Raw genomic sequence first — 19,079 nt, 5'->3', positions numbered from 1 at the left:
TATAAAAAGTTTAAACCTGTATCACAGCCATTAAAATCTACCCAAGCTCTAGGCACTGGCTTACGCCTTAGCTAAACTAGAGTTTACAGCAAATCTATGAGTTTCCCTACGCACCTAGAGACTAGAGAACACACGACCAGCTACGTTAGAAGAACATTTGCAAAGTTGCAAAGCCAAGAAAAGCTAGAATTCAGGTTGCCTATGAGACTTTAACATGCTTCGTCACACATGTGCACTGAAACATCACCTTTAATAACATGGCCCCAGATGACAAAGCTTATGAGCATTTAACGGTCAGTACTCAATAAGGGGCTACTCAGTATTTTTCCCTTGTATGCCTGAATCTTCATCAGCTGCACCCTATTCAAACCCAGCTTCAAAGACAAATAATTAGTCTCCTTTTTATGCTTTGTTATAATTTAGCAACTTCCTCTCCTTTTTAAAAAGAAAAAAATCAATACCACTGTGAAGATAAGATCTATTACTTATACAACAGGAATAAGAGACACGGAGAAATCAAGACCAAAAACGTGAAGGCCTGGAAAAGCTTCTTTTCCAGCAGACCCCGAATTACACACAGAACAGTAGAAGCATCCCTGTTTTCAACAGTGCTCCAACACCACTGCAGCTTAGACCCAAGGTACCCGGCTCCCTGCAAGAGCACAAAGGCTCAGCAAATTCGCTCTCCCAACTCGTTCAACTCCCTCCCGCCTCCAGCAAGCTCTAGAATATTTCAAGGGCTACAGCACGGCCAAGCACACACGGATTATCATGGAGACAACAAAAGGCACAAGAATGTGGCCTTGGGGTCAAGGATGCACAAGAGTTTTCCAGGCAATAGTAGATTCTCCCCCTCCCCTCCCATGGTAAAACTTACTTCCTGCAGACACTCTCTATTTCTAAATTCACTCTAAATGGGTAATGTTTGGCAGTTAGAGACAACTGAAAAAAACTGTCTGAAAATGATGATGCTGAGAAAAGGCAGCAATGAGAGCCTCTAATTACCACTGTTGATACACAGGCTCAGGAAGGCATTTCAACGTATATGCTTACGGCATATAGTCACATCAGGATAAAAAAAAAAAAAAAAGGGGTGTGTGTGGGGGGGAACAAAGGTAAAGGTATTTTAGCAGACTCTAGCAGTATTTGTACTTTTTTTTAACCAAAGCACTAGCAGCAGTCTGGCCTCCCCCTGACAGATGTGAAATTTGCTATTGCTAACAAGAGATTTACTCTTGCATTTTGTGGCAGAAGCAATTTGCAAGGCTAGACTTTAATCAATATAAAGCCAAGGGTATGACGGCTAGCCCCAAAGCAAGATGTTTAATGATGATGAACTGTGTGTTCAAATCATCTGCAAGCAAGCATTTGGGTGAAATGATTAAAAAAAAATAAAGTCAGATGAAAAAAAGAAGAAGATTTTAATGTTACAAAAGTGTATAAAACAGGTTTTCTCCCAAGTCGGTACCAGCTACAGTTGCCACCCAGGGATCCCAGATAAAAAAGAAAACAAACAACCCTTCCTGAGAGAGGAAGAGACTGAAACAGTACCTCCAGAGTCACCATCACCAGTGCAGGACCTGATTCAAAGCACAATATAGTCAGCAAGCATCATGATTAATGTGCTCTGAATCAGGTCCATGGTGGAGAAACAAAAGCTGAAGAGCCATCCAGAAACTCCAGGAGGCAAAATAAACACCCTTAGTCATTACCCACAATTAGCACCGTTAACCCTCCATGCACCGGACAGCGCAAAACCCAGACAAAGACTGTCTTTCACTGCATCCTCAGACAAGAAGGATATCGTAGCCGAAGCGAATGACATCGTTCAGTTTTAGGGTGATGTACTTCTGGTCAGGAATCCTCACATCGTTCACAAACGTCTGCAAGGAAGAAGCAAATAAACAGTTTTTATGGAGCGAATCAAGGCAACACATCTCAGAGGATCAGGGCTGTGTAACTACCTGGAACGCACCCATGCCCTCCTGCAACCAGCACCGCGAGCAAGCTGCTCCAAAGGGACCTCAAGGGAGGTTCCTCTTTCTACCAACTGCAAACTAAACTTTAGTCCCCGATTTAAACAAGTAAATGAGGTGTCCGAAGTTAGGAATTTCGGATGCTCCTGTTTCTTCTCCTCCCTTCACAAACAGCAAGAACAGCATACATTGCGGTAAAAGCTAAAGCAACTCATAATCCAATTACTGAGTTGAACCTGCAGTGGGAATCAGTGCTCCACTATGCACCAAACAAGACTGGTGTCAGCTTCCAAGGCCTGATAATTTAACAAGCAAGGCCTTCCATGAAGGAAGGGGGAAGTGCCAATGCACAGGAAAATAAGTATTTGCAGTGGCATCACCATGATGTCTGCGGCCACATTTTCAAAGACACCATATATCAGTATGGAATTAAAAGCAAACAATAGGCCCCTCGCTCAAGGGATTCACATACTCATTTTTCCTATGTCCCAGACAGTTAACTGAGGCCCACAGAAACTAAATCACCCTTATAAAGGTGCCAGAAATACACTCCAAAGCTGCAAACAAAGCACAGATGTCTCAAATGCCTCTGCTCTGAAGGTCTCCTGTAAGGAGTAATTCTTACAGAACAATGAAGGAACAAATTGAGCATTTGTGGACATCTTTCACCAATAAGCTTGCTTGCTTCTGTAATAACCCAGGCCAAAAAAAAATAATAATAATAATTGGGAACTCATGCAAAGAAGTGTCAGGATTCTGATGGAGACCAGGTGCCCAGCTGCACCCTGGGCAGTTGCAGACATCGGGACTTATCCTTTCCTGCAAGATGGGATTCACGCAGCCTCACAGACTGGGAGCCCTCAGCTGTATTTTTGTTGCCTCAGTACAATGCAGCACAGCTTTGAAGAACCAAAATTATGTTAGAAAATGAGTTAATATACTTTCATCACGGAGACAGCTTTCTGCCCCTTCTCCTCTAACCTAGGCCGACTCAAACACGCACAAAAAGGCCAAGTATTAACAACACGGAAAAATAAATACTAGAATGCAAAGCTAGAACCTCAGCAGATAACGGCCCCTAGCTTCCTGGCAATTTATAGGCCTGTTCACCAGCTACTCTGTAATTTCAGAATAAAACGCAGTGAAGCTGGTTAAAAGACAAAGACTTCCTATTTTTGAAAATTTTCAAATAAGGGCATGTGTTTCTTTAACATAGAATACATTCAGTTTGGTTACAACAGCCTTCTCCAATGTTGGACCAGCTCTAGAAGATAGGCACTGTTGTAATTCCTTTTTAATTCACTGCCCCTCAAAGCACAATTCTATTACTAAATGTTGTAAATGTGCACTCATTGGCCTCTGAAAAAAAGAGTAGCAGCGATATGAGCCTTCTCTTTCTGCAAGCAGAATTTTAAGCTGCTATTTTGCCACCATGAGTTAATTCTATCACAGGCTTTGAAGCAGGGATCTAGCTAGAGCTGAGACCTGTTATCAGAAATACTTACAATTTCAGAAGGTGCTCTGTCTACAGCTCTTAGGCCAAGAAGGATTAACGCTCACTCTTGCTGTTTTCAGAACAGCAGAAAGGTTGAGGTCTGTTTTACCCACAGTTTCTGCATCAGTTTTCGGGTTAACCTACTGTTTCTATGGCTGGGACGGTGGCGGGCTTCTGTTTTAAAGCCCAAAATAAGGATGACAGTACAACCCTTAGCGTGAACAGTTATGTGAATCTAGCTTACCCTTGCTCCAGAAGAAGGAAAGCTCCACTGGTATATTTTATTATCAAAAAAGGGTGCCATTAAATAGTTTCTCCCAAAGAAATTAAACGGCTCACTATCCTATAAATCACTCCACCCTCTGACAAATGACTTGCCAAAAGGTCACCCTGCTCACGCTGAACAGCTGCTCAAGAATCTTCAGCAGTTTTACGTTAACACCCTCAAAATGAGTTTGAATTTATTTCCTCTCCTCTTTTCTAAAATGCTCTCTGATTTTGTGAACCCTGAAGGGTTCAGTAAGGACATCAGAAGGAAGGGGGGCAGAAAAATACAGTATTCCTTTACCAAAACTTTCCTCTTCTAAAATGAGATACCACATGACCTCTGTCTCAGGCAGTGCAAACAACTACGCATGCTTAGCTCAACTCACGCCAACAGTTGACGTGACCCCCAAAGTGTCTAACAGTAGTGTCAAGTATGTGCACAAGCGCTTGCAGACTCAGCACGCTGTGTGTACACCTTCATCAGCCAGGTTCGCTACTTACGCCATTTAAGCTCCCCAGATCCTTCACCCAGTGTTCATCTTTCTCCTTGTCATAGTTGATTACAGCATGCTGCTTATCAACACTGCGGGACTGGGAATAAAAGCATAATGAATGTGAGACCGGTCAGGCATAAGAGACAATTTAATCAAAGCAACATTTAGACATTAAACTAACTTAACACAGGGGGAGGGGAAGCAGGAGAGGGAGAAAAGCACAAAGGATTAGACATTATTATTACTATAAATAACCAAAGGATAAACAGCAAATGCTTCCACGGTTGTTCTAAACGGTCCATGGAAGACAATGTGCTATTCACGTGAAAATTCACTGAAAGCTGTCAAGATTGTGCCAGGATTTCAATATAGTGTATCAATACACACTGAAAACAAAACCAGTCGCACTGGAAGCCTGGAGGGCAAGTTCTCAGCCAGTGCGAACTGGAAGAGCTCCATCTTTCACCAGCTGAAGCTGGTGGCCTCAACACTGGGGACATTCCTATTTGGAATGATTTCTTCCTATTTTTCAAAGAGAAAGAGAAAATTGTTTCCTTAAGCTACAAACCAAACTCATTCAAAACAAGGTATATTGTTTCCAGGACTATGTGCTGGAGTTGATTTAAATTCTAGGCTATTTTCCAAGTTGGAGGAAGGTTAGTAAACTTAGGATAAAAAAGCAAGCTACTCTAGGAAAATTCAAATTTAAAACCAGCTTTGGGAACACTGAACCGGACAGTGATTTGGTCCTATTGACTTTGTCACAATCCACACATACCCAATACATCTTTTCTTCAAAACAGAGTGACACTTCCAGAGGAGTACTGTCAGACTGTTTTCTGGAGGGAGTGTTAAAATCTATAACCATATTTCAAAACTATTAAGAGTTATAAAGACACTAGATTGTCTTTATTTAGACTGACTGCCTCTTTCCTCTGGTAACTTGCCTCTTGCCGAGGCTGACTACAACCAGCGACCAGAACTAGTCAATCCAAGTAAATCCATCAACACACGTACACATTGCTGAAACTTCCCTGGTATCTTGGACGAGCTGAAAGGAAGAGCAGCTACCAAAGTAGGGAGACGAGCCAGTCTCCAAGCCAGCAAATTCTCTTCTTCCTAGGCATCAACCAATCAGCCCTTGGGGAAAAATGTCCCTCCCTTTCCGAAGTATAAACACTGGTTTTCACAGTACCATTCTCAGCAAGCCGTTACCTACTTCCTCGTGAGCAGGCAGAGGCAAAGACTGTTTCAGGGGAATTCCTTGATGAAAACACAGAGGCTTTTTCCTGACAAATTGTTACCGTTTTCAGGAATTTCTTCTTCCCCTGCTGATGTCAAGCACACTGACAATATCCCAACAGCTGATAAAACAACAGCTCCTTTCCTTGCAGAGCACATTTAACCCAGAAGACCTGTCCTCCAGAAGAACCCCAAAGTATCAATACGAAGCAAGCACGTACTCGGCCAGAAGGCTGCCCTTCTACCTCGCGACGTTCCTTACGTCGTGCAGGATGTGCCATCACAAGCGGAGGCAGGAGGAGAGGGCAGGCCCAACTGCATCTGTAATACCGTTATCTGTATACCGCTGAATTTATAAACAGTGCCAGTTCATACAAGTCCCAGCTGAAAAACGACACAGAGCGAAAGGCTTTCGTGCTCAAATGTTGCTGTCAAAACGGCAATCACGCCACAAAGAAATGACTGACAACTGGTGGAACAAATGAAGACAATGGATTTGGGGACATCCCACACGTATCTCCAGCTATACTGAGCCCTAAACACAGGAAGCAACACACAATAAGGCGCTCCAATGAGGGACACGCACGTAGACCTCAGGCACCTCATGGGACTTCCACACCTGGGTGGAACCTCCCACCTCAAACAGGCAGGCCCCTATCTCCTGTGCATGCAGTGCAAAGCCGCTGCCTCTCTCCATCACTAACTACATCAGGGGCAGCTTGTCAGTCCCTCATGCAAGCGCCCAAATGGCTGCGTCAGGTACGTGCGGTGATAGTTCCCATCCTTACATCAGGAGGGTCTGTGGATGCTGCTCAGGACTTGCTGGATGGGACTGTCTCCAGCTGCAGCCCTGCACATCCCCAGAGCTTCGTGGGCTGGGGTAGACCTGACCTGCCACATGGTCCCTCAAACCCTGCAGGGAAGGAAGAGGGGGGAGCTCCTTCACCTCCCTGCCACGGCAGTTCATTCCCACAACCGCATGGGCACTGCGCCTGCGTAGGGGCTCCTGTGAAGGCTCACTGCCTCAGACTCAAATCGGAGCAGGAAAACCATCCCCATGCACAGCACGGGTGGGAATCCCCCCATTTCGCCACTGACGGGCCTTTATACAATGCCATTTCACAGGTCTTCATTCCCAAGGGCAAATACTTTGCAACAGGAGACATGGGGAGATCCAAAACTGGAGCACAGCAGAGGCAAATGGGGGTCTGAACTGAAGCATAACTGCAAGGGTCCCCTCTGCAGGCCTCTTCCACCACGGCACCATCACCCACAAGCTTCTCCCTTTCCACTTCCCCAGAGCTGGAAGTGTTACAACCTCACTCGCAGTTTCTCAGCTTCAAAAGACAGCACAGCTGTCCGTTTGGGACACACAGCCACTGCCTCCAAAGTGAGAAACAAAAGAGGCAAAGAGATGCCAACAGCCAGTTTCAAGACTGTTGAACAACTCTTGTAGCAGAGTCTGCCTTAGTTTTATGGCATGCCGCAAAAAATTAAATTAAAGATTAACAGAATTTAAAGACCTAACTATCCCTTTAGCCCCCTTCCAATGACAGTCTTTTACCCAAAAAGCCAGTGCAGGAAGAAAAAAAAAAAAAAAAAAAAAAAGGTAGACTCAATCTTGTACCAAGCTACACATCATTCAGTAAAGGGTTTACCTCAGGGAATCAGCCTATCAGCCTTCTCCCAAAACTTCAATTTGCCCTGGATCTGACCCTGATATAAGTTAGCACAGCCTTTGGACTGCTGTATTTTACAACAGCTGAGCCAAGCCACCCAAGGGTCGTAAACCAGACAAAGGTCATCGCAGGGAAGCGGAGAGGAATTCCAGCACCTTGATGTTCCTCTACATAAAAACAGGACTAGGTCACCAAAGGAATAAATTTATGCCATGATTCCTCATCTTCCAACAAAGTTTCATCTGTATTCAGACTGCACTTTGCAGGAGTCAAAGTGATACACAAAATCTACCCATAGTCTTGAAACTACCTCTCAGCATCACTTTACAGAACATGGCAAACTGTTACACAGATAGTAGTGAAATGTCAGGCTTTTGTGCAGGAGAGAGGATTTTTCTCGGTTTTATGTTAAAACAGCAAACTTCACAAGAACCGACAACAGGAGTTCCTGTGGAGGGCTTGTCTCCAAGGAAACTGAACTGAAAATAACTAAAATTGCACCTTCTTTATTTTGATGCAGATCTGCCAAAGGTCACTCTTATTCAAAAGCGAAGGTGCAGTTTATTTCGGCGTGACTTACATTTACCATAAATTGCTCCTTCTTGCACTGACAGTAGCAACCTAAAGGCTGATAAATTTTTTGTTCTTGGAGAGGAGCAGAACGTCTCAATTTCATTTCCAAACAAAAGACTAACCAGTTTCCAGACCACTAACAAGTGAGAGCACAAAAACAGTCCTGCTAAGGCACTTCAGATTAGCATTTCAGTGGTTTCCAACCAAGAACTCCTGGATCGCAGAAGGCAGTTTAAGAAACCCAAGTCCACACATGCTATAGAGCGGTCTATGGATACGGGCTTCCTAAAGGTCTGCAGCTCCACTGGAAAGCAGTTATAAATTGAAAAGCTGCAATAAAATTGACTGAATCACAAATGTAAGAGGACTCCCCAGTTTAAATATACATTTGCACTGAATACTGAACCTTGATCATCCTCAATCACAACCTTTGCAATAGAAGACAAGACTGATCAATGTATCTGGAGGGATGCAGGCGGGGAGAGAATGTACTGTCCACGTGGAAAAACCACTATGTGAATTTCCAATGATAATCAAGACTTAAAAAAACAAAAACAAAACAGAAGAGCCTATACTCAAAATATTGAAAGAAAGAAATAACCAGTACAACCCAGCAGATAATCTATTTCTCTGGAGAAGCACTTGTAAGAGGGTGAGAAGCAGTCCTCAACTACTACAAGAATCACTGACTCCACTTGCAACCAAACAAAACCAGAGCTGCAGCACCTAGGATGAAACTGAGGAGAGAAAAAGGAGGCAGGGAAAGGAGATCTCCTCCCAAACACAGGTGATCTGCAGGCAAGAAATCAGGCTACACATCGAGAGGCCGGGAACGAAGGAAGGACACAGAGCTCCCACCATGTCCCGACACAGGGCCTGTTATCGAATGAGAACACCTCCTCAGGAAAACACAACGTGTGCTTTTCTGAATAATAACATTTACCCTTTTCTGAATGAAAAATGCGGACAGCGATTTGACACTATTCTAAACTCATCCAGGGCTTGCATTTCCAGAGGTACAAATCACTTCCTAATGCAAGGCTGTCCTGTTTCTCCACCATACTGTCTTCAATGCGTCATGTTTTAAAAACCTATTAGACAAAACGCACGTGCTGCACAAACCTGAAGAGAGAGGTATTCTATAAGTACCCTCTCCTCTAAGATTATATTGACTAGGAGATATCTCCAAATCACAGATGGAAATTTTACCCCATGGGTAAAATCCTATACCTATACCAACATATTCTATCCATTTACAGTCAGACATGCAACCAGGCAACACGCTTGTGATTCTCAAAAGTGCAAGCATCAGATCAGCACAAACCTCCTGCTTAGCACGGGAGCAGCAAAGCAGCTTTAAAATATGCAAGAGTCTCCACGGAAGAAAATATCACACTGGCTCTGCATGCTGCAAAGAGCAGACACTCTACAGCTTTGTGTTTGGGGAAGGGCCTGACATATAGAACTCGGGAAGAAAACAGGAGCTGCAGAGATATCAAGCAAAACCCACACGGAAACAAGGCCTGCTTGGGAAGGCAGGACGAGAAACGCAACAAGACAGCCTACATAGCCCCAAAGGGTCAGGGAGCAGACGCAGCTCAGCTGTCTATGTAGATACAGATTCTGCTTTTTTTCCCCAGTAGAGTTCCCATGGGCAAAAACCTACCGCTCAGGGTTGAGATTTGGACCTCAGCCCTGCCAGTGCCGCGAGGCATGGCGGTACTGGAGATAAAATAAACAAGCGAGAGCAGTTTCCCTATTCCTAACTGCAGTTTGTTGTGCATGTCTGGCACTAGATAACTGCAGCATTCTGGTAGCAACACGCAATAAACATTTGCTCAAATACTTTCCATAGTGAACAGGTTACATTTCTGCCAGTAATGTGCTCTGTACAAGTGTCCCAGAAAGGAAATACAAACCTCTCCCAGCGTCCCACTTTAGAAGGAAGACAGGCAAAGCTATCTTAATTAAAAAAAAAAAAAAAAAAACACCAAAACACACACCCCCCCACAGACATCCTGGCCTGAAACATGCTTTTTGCTCCTCAGAAGTAAAACCCTTTAATGACAGATATGAACACTAGGTTTCCCTCTTACCTCACTGTGCATTTAATACAGTTTTGTATATTGGTCACTTCAGTACTTTTCCAGAATTTCAGTGACCGCTCTGTCCTGCCTCAGGCCATTACAAGGTTGACACCCCCACAAAAGGCGGGCTGATTCCTCCCAGGGGCATGTGTTGGTTTCTAAATGATTCTGCCTAGGCAGACAAATGTTTCTTCAGTAAGTGTAACCACCCTCATTTGGGTGCTGAACTCACATTATAGCTTCCAAGCTTCAGAGCCTCCTGCCTTCAGCTTTGCTGCATTGGAGATCATGGACTTAGTGGATCTGTTGCAAGACCAGGGCCTGAGTATTCATGCAAATATAAGGCACTGAATGAAAGAAAAGAAATCCCCCAGGAAAATGAAACTGTAATCCTCACAGCTTGGCAAAGGGATTTCAAGGCTGGCATAGTTCCCGTAACAACTTAACCCATTATTTTGAGGTAGGAGTGGTTTCTGCTTGCCGGTTCCCCTTTCTTCAAATGAAGCACTGATCAAGAGATGCAAGGTCAGGCCCTTATCGGAGGCAGGGAACATGCAGCCCACAGATGGGCTGGCTTTCACTTCACTTCACCCAGGAGGCCTGGAAAAGCATCACCTCAGGTGGGAGAGAAGCCTAACTTTTTATAGCATAGTTGTGCCGTGTGCTAACACCTGGATGAGGATTTCAGAGCACAGTTTGGCCCCTGACATGGAGAAGGTCCCCTCTTTCCCCATCCATTCAGCACAGGAACAAACATCCCTCACTCAGTAGGCTCCTTGCCGGGTACATGCAGCTTTCTCATCCCCCAGGAACCACCTGCCTGTAGTGCATTTCTCTGGCATGAGAGAACCAACATCTTTGCTCTCTTCTCTTCTTAACTCTTCTTTAGCTTCAGGTGCCCAAGCATCCACCTACTTCAGGCTGTGCCACCGTTAACCACCTCTCCCTACTCTCCCTCCAGCAACCAATTCCCCTCCCAGGTTTGCCTATCTTGTCTTCACAGGTCCTGCCACGCCTCCAGCCTCCCAAAAACCACATTTCCTCAGACAACTTAATCCTCCTATCAACTCCACATTGACATAAAACATTGGGAGAGGCAAGAGCCAAAAAGCAACATTATGCTTGAAAGTACAGGATGTGCATCCCTCACCTCACTGCTGCTGCCCAGCCACCTGGAAACACTATCCATCAAAAAGTAGAGACTTCCCAAGGCAGAACCCTTCCCGTAAGACGCTTACTTCCCTTGTGACACCTAATGAATAAATGTCTCAGCAAAACAGCAATTCCTGACGCCCAGGGACTGACTTAGGTGCCTCTGGATAACTGCAGCAAAACAACACAAGCAGGGCACGGTCCAGTTCTAACTAGAGCTTTCCACTCCACTCCTTGCCCTTCCACAGGGAAGGGGATCACGGCACCAAAGTGGGAGAAGATGCCCCATAACTTCTGCCGAGGGCGCTCAATGCGTATTAGAGATAGAGGGATAAGACTCTGCATATCAGTGAATTCACCTAGAAGCATCAGGAAAAACACAGCCTACCAACTTCACACCACCTGCTTCCTCCTAGCATTATTCTGTAGACAAACTCTACCACAGTAATTCACAGTTGTTTATGTATACAGGTACTAAGCTGCGCAGGAAAGACACGCTATCAAGTATGGCCTGGGGAAGGTAGGACACGCCAGGTCAATGAAACCTTAATTTGACCAGTTCGTAACATACACACTGAGCTCATCTTGGCACTGTGTTATTTGCAGAGTGCACCTTGCATCCTGTGTACCAAACAAGGAACAGATCCTGTGGGGAAAAGATATCAGGTAACGACACAGTGACCGATTTCATCTTCATGCCTATGTACACAGGGGTAGGAGCAGGATCACACAGGCAATCTTTGCACTGGTATGTCCTAATTGCTTTGCAGTTATAAACACTTAACTTAGCAGTCACAAGAATGCTCTTTTAAAGGCCTAAAATATATATAATTTCCTAGCTTTTTACCAAAGCAAGCTAAGAAGAGGAAAATGTCTGTTCAGGCACTATCAAATTACCATTTATTCAGTTTACCAGCAGGAAAGACTTGTACGTTCAGCTCACAAGCCCCTGCCGCTTGAACTGACTAATTGATACCATAAGCAACATGCAATGCCCCATATGGATCAGTGACAGATGCTTGGCTAGTAGCTTTCACAGCTATTTGCTGACACCAGAATAAAAGCAAGCCTTGAGCCCATCTCAGGCCTAAGGGAGATGCTGCTCAGCAGCCGTATACCACAACACCCACTTTCCCCACACTGACCCGTTTCCATCCCACGTTCATCATCCTCCACCTCTTCGAGTCCTGCTACTTCCTCACTCTTTGCTGCTCCTCTCACGCTGTACAGACAATGAGTTTCTTGTAACACCTCCCTGCACAGCCAAATCATCTTAATCCCCTCCTCCAGATTAGCTATCATAGACTAAAAATTCACAATTAAACACAAAGAGCTGGCCTGTGGCTCCTCAAGATGCAAACTGCTGGAGGCTAAGCAAGCATTCTGGAAGTATCATTATACTCTTAGCTCATCCTTACACTTTCCTCGACAGCTTCTTTTGACCCCTGTCTGGGTCAGCACAGTGGGCAAGATGCACCTTGATTTCATATAGGACCACTGTTCTCATATCGAAACTCCATTCTCTTGCATCCCTGCATTTAGTTCCTCTTTGCCCAATCTGTGACAGTCCTGTCCTCTTTGCTTCTCATCTAACCCCACCCTGAACCAACCTCACTCCCAAATGAAACATTTCCTAAAATGATAATGTCAGGTAGGTCCCTAGTGACCACATGCAAGCTTCAACTATTTTCAAAGGCTTGGACCTTGGCCAAATGTATTTAGATTACTGATGGGAGAAAGCAACATCCCTGACCTAGAAGCTCCCTCTTCAAAAATGTTACGCCTCTGGCTCCACAGCACCAGCACTTCAAAGAACAGGTTAAACATACTTTTAAATATTTTACATGAAGAAAACAGTATTTTTCCCAAACTCGTACTCAGAGAAGACACAGAACTGAGCCGATGTCTTCCAGAGCATACTGCCTAGAACAGACAACCAGAATATAAATTCTCTACTCAAATAGTTACAAAGTCTAGCAAAGTCACATGCACTAGAAAACCAAGTCTCATAACAGAAAATGCCTTAAAGGACACGCGGGGCAGAGGCCACACCTAAGACAAAAAGCATCACGCCACCTTCACCAACTCCAGCTGTAACGCACGCTCCCCGGTACACGCTCACACAGCGTACAAGAACGCACCTAAACCCTTGCTCTAAAAAGAAGCAAATACTCAAGACAGCACCAGTTAAACATTCACTTTCCCATATTTTTAATAAAAATCTTTCCTAAAAAAAAAAAAAAACAGGGAAGTTATGAAACTGCTTACGTTTTCGTTAAATATTTACATTTGTTAAAAATATAAAGAGATGTTGTACTTAGAGGTGGGGGAAAGTTTTAACATTTAAGTAAAAAATTTGCATTTACGGAAGGTTTACACCCCCCAGGACATATCTATCACATTAAGCAAATGATCAAAGCTGATAAAACCGGCAATTACGTTTCCCATGAAAAATACTGGGGGGAGGGAATTACATAGTTCCTAGTTTGCCATTAAAAGCTCCTACTTCTCCAAAGCAACATTCCCCAAAGTAAATGTTTTCAGAGAATTATTCCTTACTCCCACCAAGATTCATAAAAAAAACATGCACTTCCTACAGGTCAGTCAAGGTCTGGGCTCCATAACCTTGCTGCTTGTTGACTAATATCTTAAGGGAGCCTGCTAAACTATTAAAGGCATCAAGCACTGTGCTTCAGAAAAAGGAGAGAATTGAGCCCTTGACTACTCCTAACAACGCTGTGCATGCCAAAACTATGTTACATGGCATTTTCTCCCTTGCATTAATGTTCAAACTCAATGTAAATCTCACATTTACTTGTACTAGAAGCTCTACAAAACTGCAAAAATATTTAAAATATTTCTAATCCTCTTAGTAGGTATAGAAGATTTCAAGGTAGATTATATTTCTCCACTATCAAACCTACTTAATTTTAAGCTTGAAGTCTATGGTTTTCTTCCGCCCTTTGTCAACTAGAACGCAGCTCTAGTATGTGTACGAAACAAGTAAATGCAGGTGAAAATAAAGCTTTATCGTTCATTGAAAAAGCTATCACTTTTTGTTGTTCAGGGATCTGACACCTTGAGGGAACATCGCCAAGAAAATATCAAAAGACTAGAAACTGCTAAAACAGTAAAAGGGGAGAGCCCAGACAAGGGTTATCTCCGTGTCATATGTTTGCACAGGGTCTAATACACACGTCTCAACAGGGAACCACAAACCGTAGCACAATCAAATCACTAAGTAGCAATAATCTTTGGGATGAAAAACACCGATCAGGTCATCCAGTCCATTCCCCAGACAGCGCCAGTCTGTTCACAACTGTACGCTTGAAGGGATTAAATGCCAGTATCTTGAAACAGACAAGCAAAGTAACTGTGCAGTGAATATACAGTTTCTGGCTCAGTACCACTGTAGCCCCACACGGCAACGTGACAGGTATGAACGTTACGACACAGAGCTTTGTCCGTCTGCTCTGATAACCTCCCTGCTTCTTAAGCTTTCCCCAAGATAAACGGCTGTGTCAGTCTGCCCAATGGTTTTGTGACATGGACAGTCACAGTAGGAAAAAAGTCTATTTTTAGATCTCATCCTCCATCTGCTCACACATAACTTTGCTTGGCTATCAAGTGTGTGCTTGCAGTCTCTCTCCCCTGCACTGAGTCTTACTATGAAACCGTGTCATTTGGAGACCCAGGTAGCTCTGAAAAACATCTTCATAAGCAAAAGGCCTGGAAAGAAACGCACTGTGCTGTTCAAAATGAAACCTGACATGTGATCCTAGAAACAGCTTTATTACTGGAGATAGTAAAATAATTTGTTTATAAAGGGTCACACGCAATTCACCCCATGAACATAAAAGCAGCTGGCCTTTGTAGACATTCTGGCCAAATAGTGAAAACCTCCTTTCCCACCACCACCTATGAGCCCCCAGATACAGCTCACTCGTCTCAGACATACTGCTGGCTCCTCCCAGAATCCCACTTCACTTACTTTGTGGAAAAGAGCATGACAAATTTACCGTGACACAAGGTTGCTAGTCCACATGTAACACTGGCAAGCCAGCTCAGACTTGCAAAGCAGGATGAAAATACTCCATGCGGTATGGAGCGGTTCACACTCCGTGCTATCCAGTTAGCTCTGAAATAAGCAGCACGTTTTAAGCACGACTGAAATTTAGGTACTTTTATTTCAGGGTTCCCAGCTTGAGACACGTGATTTTCAGGGTGATAAAAAAAATTCCCCTACCCTCAAAAGGTCATAAGATGGATGGGCCTAAAGTTCAGGCCATTTCTGAAGGCCAAAGCCACTGTATACATTTTCTCCCTTTTAGTCATGGGAGAACAAGGCAATCAGGTTTTTGAGCAGTCAAATACAGACTTACAGAAAATATTAGGACATTTTTAATAGCCTCTGCATGTCTCACCAGTCAGACATGTGGAAACATGAAATAAAAGATAGTGTGATTCATGGGAAAACCTAAACAAATGATTTCCTGTCGAACAGCAGTACACTTCAAACTCCAGCACTGCAGCATAGCCATTTCATTAACTGCCAACTAGCACAGCAGAACACAGACTGCAAGCTCTCCTTCCGTGAGCATAAAGCCTTACTACAGCTAGACAACACCTTAGCAAACAACTGCCTTCTAAGCACACCTCACACAATGAGAAGTTCTACCCCCTAAAGAGACCTCCTGCTCGCATACCATACGAAATCCCTGGAGTAACTACAAACCCAGCCTGCCTGGTGGAAGATTAGCAAAGCATTTAGGAAATGCCTTTGCACAGGTCAGCAGTGGGAACTAAGGGGAAGGAAGTCCCCAGGGATGCGAGGCTGCTTTCTAATGTTGCCACCAACAGCCACGTGGACATTCAGGGCATGGGTCTAGCCGAAATATTAATTTTGATCCTGAGCTTCCACAAATTCCTGAGCTGAGCTGCTCCTGTCAAAGGCTCTTTGCGAGATTCCAGCCCCGTCTGTTTGGAGCGAGGTCCATTACTTTATGCTGTCAGACATCAGATCAGAGTCAACGCTTCAGACAAGTTGGATTAGGCCCAGCACAGAGACGTGTTGGTATGAAAGGTACTAACACAAGCTGCAATTTAATCAAACTTGAATCAGAGGCCAAAAAATAGTCTAACTACAAAAACCTACTTCCAGCCCCCTCCAAACCACACATACCAGCAAACAGCGCACATAACTAAAATCTACACAAACAGTAACATAATCACGGACAGATCAGGACAGAAAGCTATGTCTTTGCTTACTACTTCTAGCAGTATCAACATAGTTAATCTGCTCCATTTGATTAATCTCCCACCAGTACAGCTCCTATCCATCTGATGACATGGCTATTTGAAAGAAATCTCACTTGCACTTTCATGAACATCTCAAGTCTTCATGGGAACAGCAGATAGCATTAAAAAAGTTCTTTTTGCAACTTTCCATTTGAAGAAAACATACAATATCTGGCAGTTCCCCAACATTACATTCACATCTACTGGATCTCCAGAACAAATAATGAAATAATCATATTACCTGGAGCATCAGTTCGCAGTCATCTCTGCCAACAAATATCATCTCCCGAGGGAGCCGGTGGCGAATGCCAGTACTGCTCACCAAGAACCACGATGTCACGCTCATTTTGGCGCTTGGCACTTATTCTTTACACATCCTGAACACAAAAAAGGACACACAACTTAATAAAGTATAGAAGTAGATCAGTGCATAGCGGCAGATCCCAAATTTCCCTGAGCCATGGGACCTGATGCTGCCTCTTGCAGACGTGTTCACATGTTAAATTTCTCGTGGCAATCAGCAGTCATGAAGATTTGCTGCCCATGCACCATGGGTGGGCGCCATAGCTCCAGAGCAGCGTAAACATTCCCATGGCAAAGTAGGACTGGGGATCTGAGGGAAGGACTATTTCAAAAAGGAAGCATGCAGCTGAAGCTGATGGCTGAAAAGCAAAAGTATGGTTTAAAAAAAAAAAAAAAAAAGACTTTCTTTTCCAGAACATTTCCTGACCACTAGTAATTCACTCTGCAAGAAGCACAGCTCATACTTCCCCTATCCTTGAAGAGCTGGACCAGCACACAGAGAAGTGACATAACCTGGCCCCTGTAACCTCTCATGGCACGCTCCCAGGAGTGGTTACACCAGCGCTGGGAGGAGAACAGCCTCCCTGCTGCTGACCTCATATCCACACAGATAAGCTGGGAGCCCACAAATCTTCCTCCCGCACCTCACAGGCAGAAAAGTCACTGCTGCCATAGGGCAAGGAACACAAGCTGCAGTTCCCATCAGGGGACTTTGGGACACGCTGCCCCTCTTTCTCCTACAGCAGGGAGAGGAACTGGCAGCACTAACCTGTAAGGGCAAGAGCAGCAGGCGGCTCTTATCCGGAGCCCTCCCAGCCACACCTGTTTGCTGCTGCTGCTGCTGCACACTGCCAGCATATCACATACTCTCTCCCTCTCCTCCTCTCTCTCTCCCTGAAGGAAAAAAAAGTAGCACAAATCAGACTCTCTCCTTCCCCTCACCCATTCCATCTCCTGAGATCAAAGTTGCATTGCCAAACGTGCGGAGAGAACGAGATCTTCATTTTCATCTGGGCTACGCTACTGTCCCCAGCATTGCAGCTGCCCTCCTGCACACCAGGAGGCCTGGTGACAGCGGCTGGGAGGAAGCGCAGGTGACACCAGCGTAATAAAGCAGCAGAATTAATGACCCCCCCCTCCCCCCAAAAAAAGGCAGATTTGAGGGGGGGGCGGGGAGAGGGGGAAGGAAAGAGAGCTGATTTAACATAAACACCCTCTGCGCTACTGCTCGGTGGACTCGGGGAGCGCTGCAAACGCGAGGAAACGCTGGGGGAACTCCAGGCCCGTTGTACGGGGCACGCACGGCAGCCCCGCGGCGCGGGGACCCGGCTCGGCGCCGCCGCGCTCTGCCCTCCCCACCTGCGCGTCGCGGGGGCGAGACAACGCCTCGCCGCCCCACCTCGGGCCCAACAAAGCCCCTCGCAGAGCGGCCGGGCCCGGGCCCCGCCGCCGCCACCCGCCAGCCCCGAGCGCCGCAGGTGCCAAGGGGCCCGGGCGCCCCCGCGGCCTCCCCACGCCGGGCTGCGGCGTTGCGCGGCCGGGCGCTCCGCGGGGAGGCGCCGATGAAAAGGAGATTAAGCCCCAAACGCCGAAGCCTACGCTGGAAGCCAGCGGCGTCCAACCCCCCCCCCCCCCGGACCCCGCTTTTGTTCCGCGGAGGCTGGCGCAGGCCGAGCCGCGGGCCGGGGCAGGTGCGGTGCGGAGCTCCCCCCCCGGCGCGGGGCGGCCCGGCCCGACTCGGCCCTTTGTCTGCGCGCCGGCCCCGGCCCGGCGCCCGCCCCTACCTGCTGCGGCCCTCGGCGCGGTGGCAGGCCGGGCGCCGCGCCCCGCCAGCCGGCTCTGCCCGCCCCGCCGGCCGCTCCCGGCCGCCCGCCCCGCTCCGCCCCGCTCCGCCCCCCGCGCACGGCAGGTTCCCGACGTCAGGAGGCGGCTCCGGCCGCGGCCCGTTGGCCTCCGCCTGCCGCGGCCCGGCCCGGCGGCCGAGGGGGTCCGTGACCCACCGGCCCCCGCCCCGGGTCGGGCCTGGGCGGCCCCGCCCTGCCCTGACGACCACCACGGTGCGGCCGGCATTTGTCTTCTGAAAACCTTGGGCGTCCCCGGCCCTTCTCTTGCGCAAAGCTCACCCACCTCCCAGCCTTCTCCTCTGTAAACCTGGGGCACGCATCTCCCAGCCTCTCTCTTTTCCAAACCTTGGGGACCCCCTGAATTTTTCTTCCAAATCCTTGGCAACCGCCCAGCCCTTCTCTTCCAAAAAGCTTAGGCGAGTCCCTGATCTTCTCTTCTGAAAACCTCCAGCATGCCCTAGTCCTTCTCTTCTGAAAACCTCAGATACCCTCAGCCCATGTCTTCTGAAAACCTTGGGCATGGCCCAGCCCTTTTCTTCTGAAAACCTCGGGCATGTTCCACACGTTTTCTCCTGAAGACCTCACGCATGGCCCAGCCCTTCTCTCCCCAAAACCTTGGGCGTGCTCCAGGCCTTCACTCCTGAAAGCCTTGGGCAAGTCCCTGACCTT

General features: G+C 46.4%; 1 protein-coding gene across 4 annotated transcripts in view; it reads right to left on the bottom strand.

The window, feature by feature from the left end:
* CEP170B (centrosomal protein 170B) overlaps nt 1-18,457 on the bottom strand; it is a 59,779-nt gene extending 41,322 nt beyond the window's left edge. For 3 of the 4 annotated variants that reach the window (XM_068947254.1, XM_068947252.1, XM_068947255.1), the window contains exons 1-4: nt 18,351-18,427; nt 16,505-16,640; nt 4,240-4,329; nt 1,805-1,883 (exon numbers count right to left, since the gene is read on the bottom strand). In XM_068947254.1, the coding sequence (XP_068803355.1) occupies nt 1,805-1,883; nt 4,240-4,329; nt 16,505-16,609 (274 nt within the window). In that variant the 5' untranslated portion in view covers nt 16,610-16,640; nt 18,351-18,427. Of the gene's footprint in view, nt 1-1,804; nt 1,884-4,239; nt 4,330-16,504; nt 16,641-17,335; nt 17,461-18,350 lie in introns of all 4 variants that reach the window. The other variant, XM_068947253.1, reaches the window with a different exon arrangement.
* Nucleotides 18,458-19,079: the final 622 nt, after the last annotated feature.

Source organism: Struthio camelus, chromosome 5 (assembly GCF_040807025.1).
Source record: "Struthio camelus isolate bStrCam1 chromosome 5, bStrCam1.hap1, whole genome shotgun sequence".
In the NCBI taxonomy this organism is placed as follows: domain Eukaryota; kingdom Metazoa; phylum Chordata; class Aves; order Struthioniformes; family Struthionidae; genus Struthio; species Struthio camelus.
Note: the sequence above shows the minus strand (reverse complement) of the source record. Positions and strands in the feature narration are given on the sequence as shown.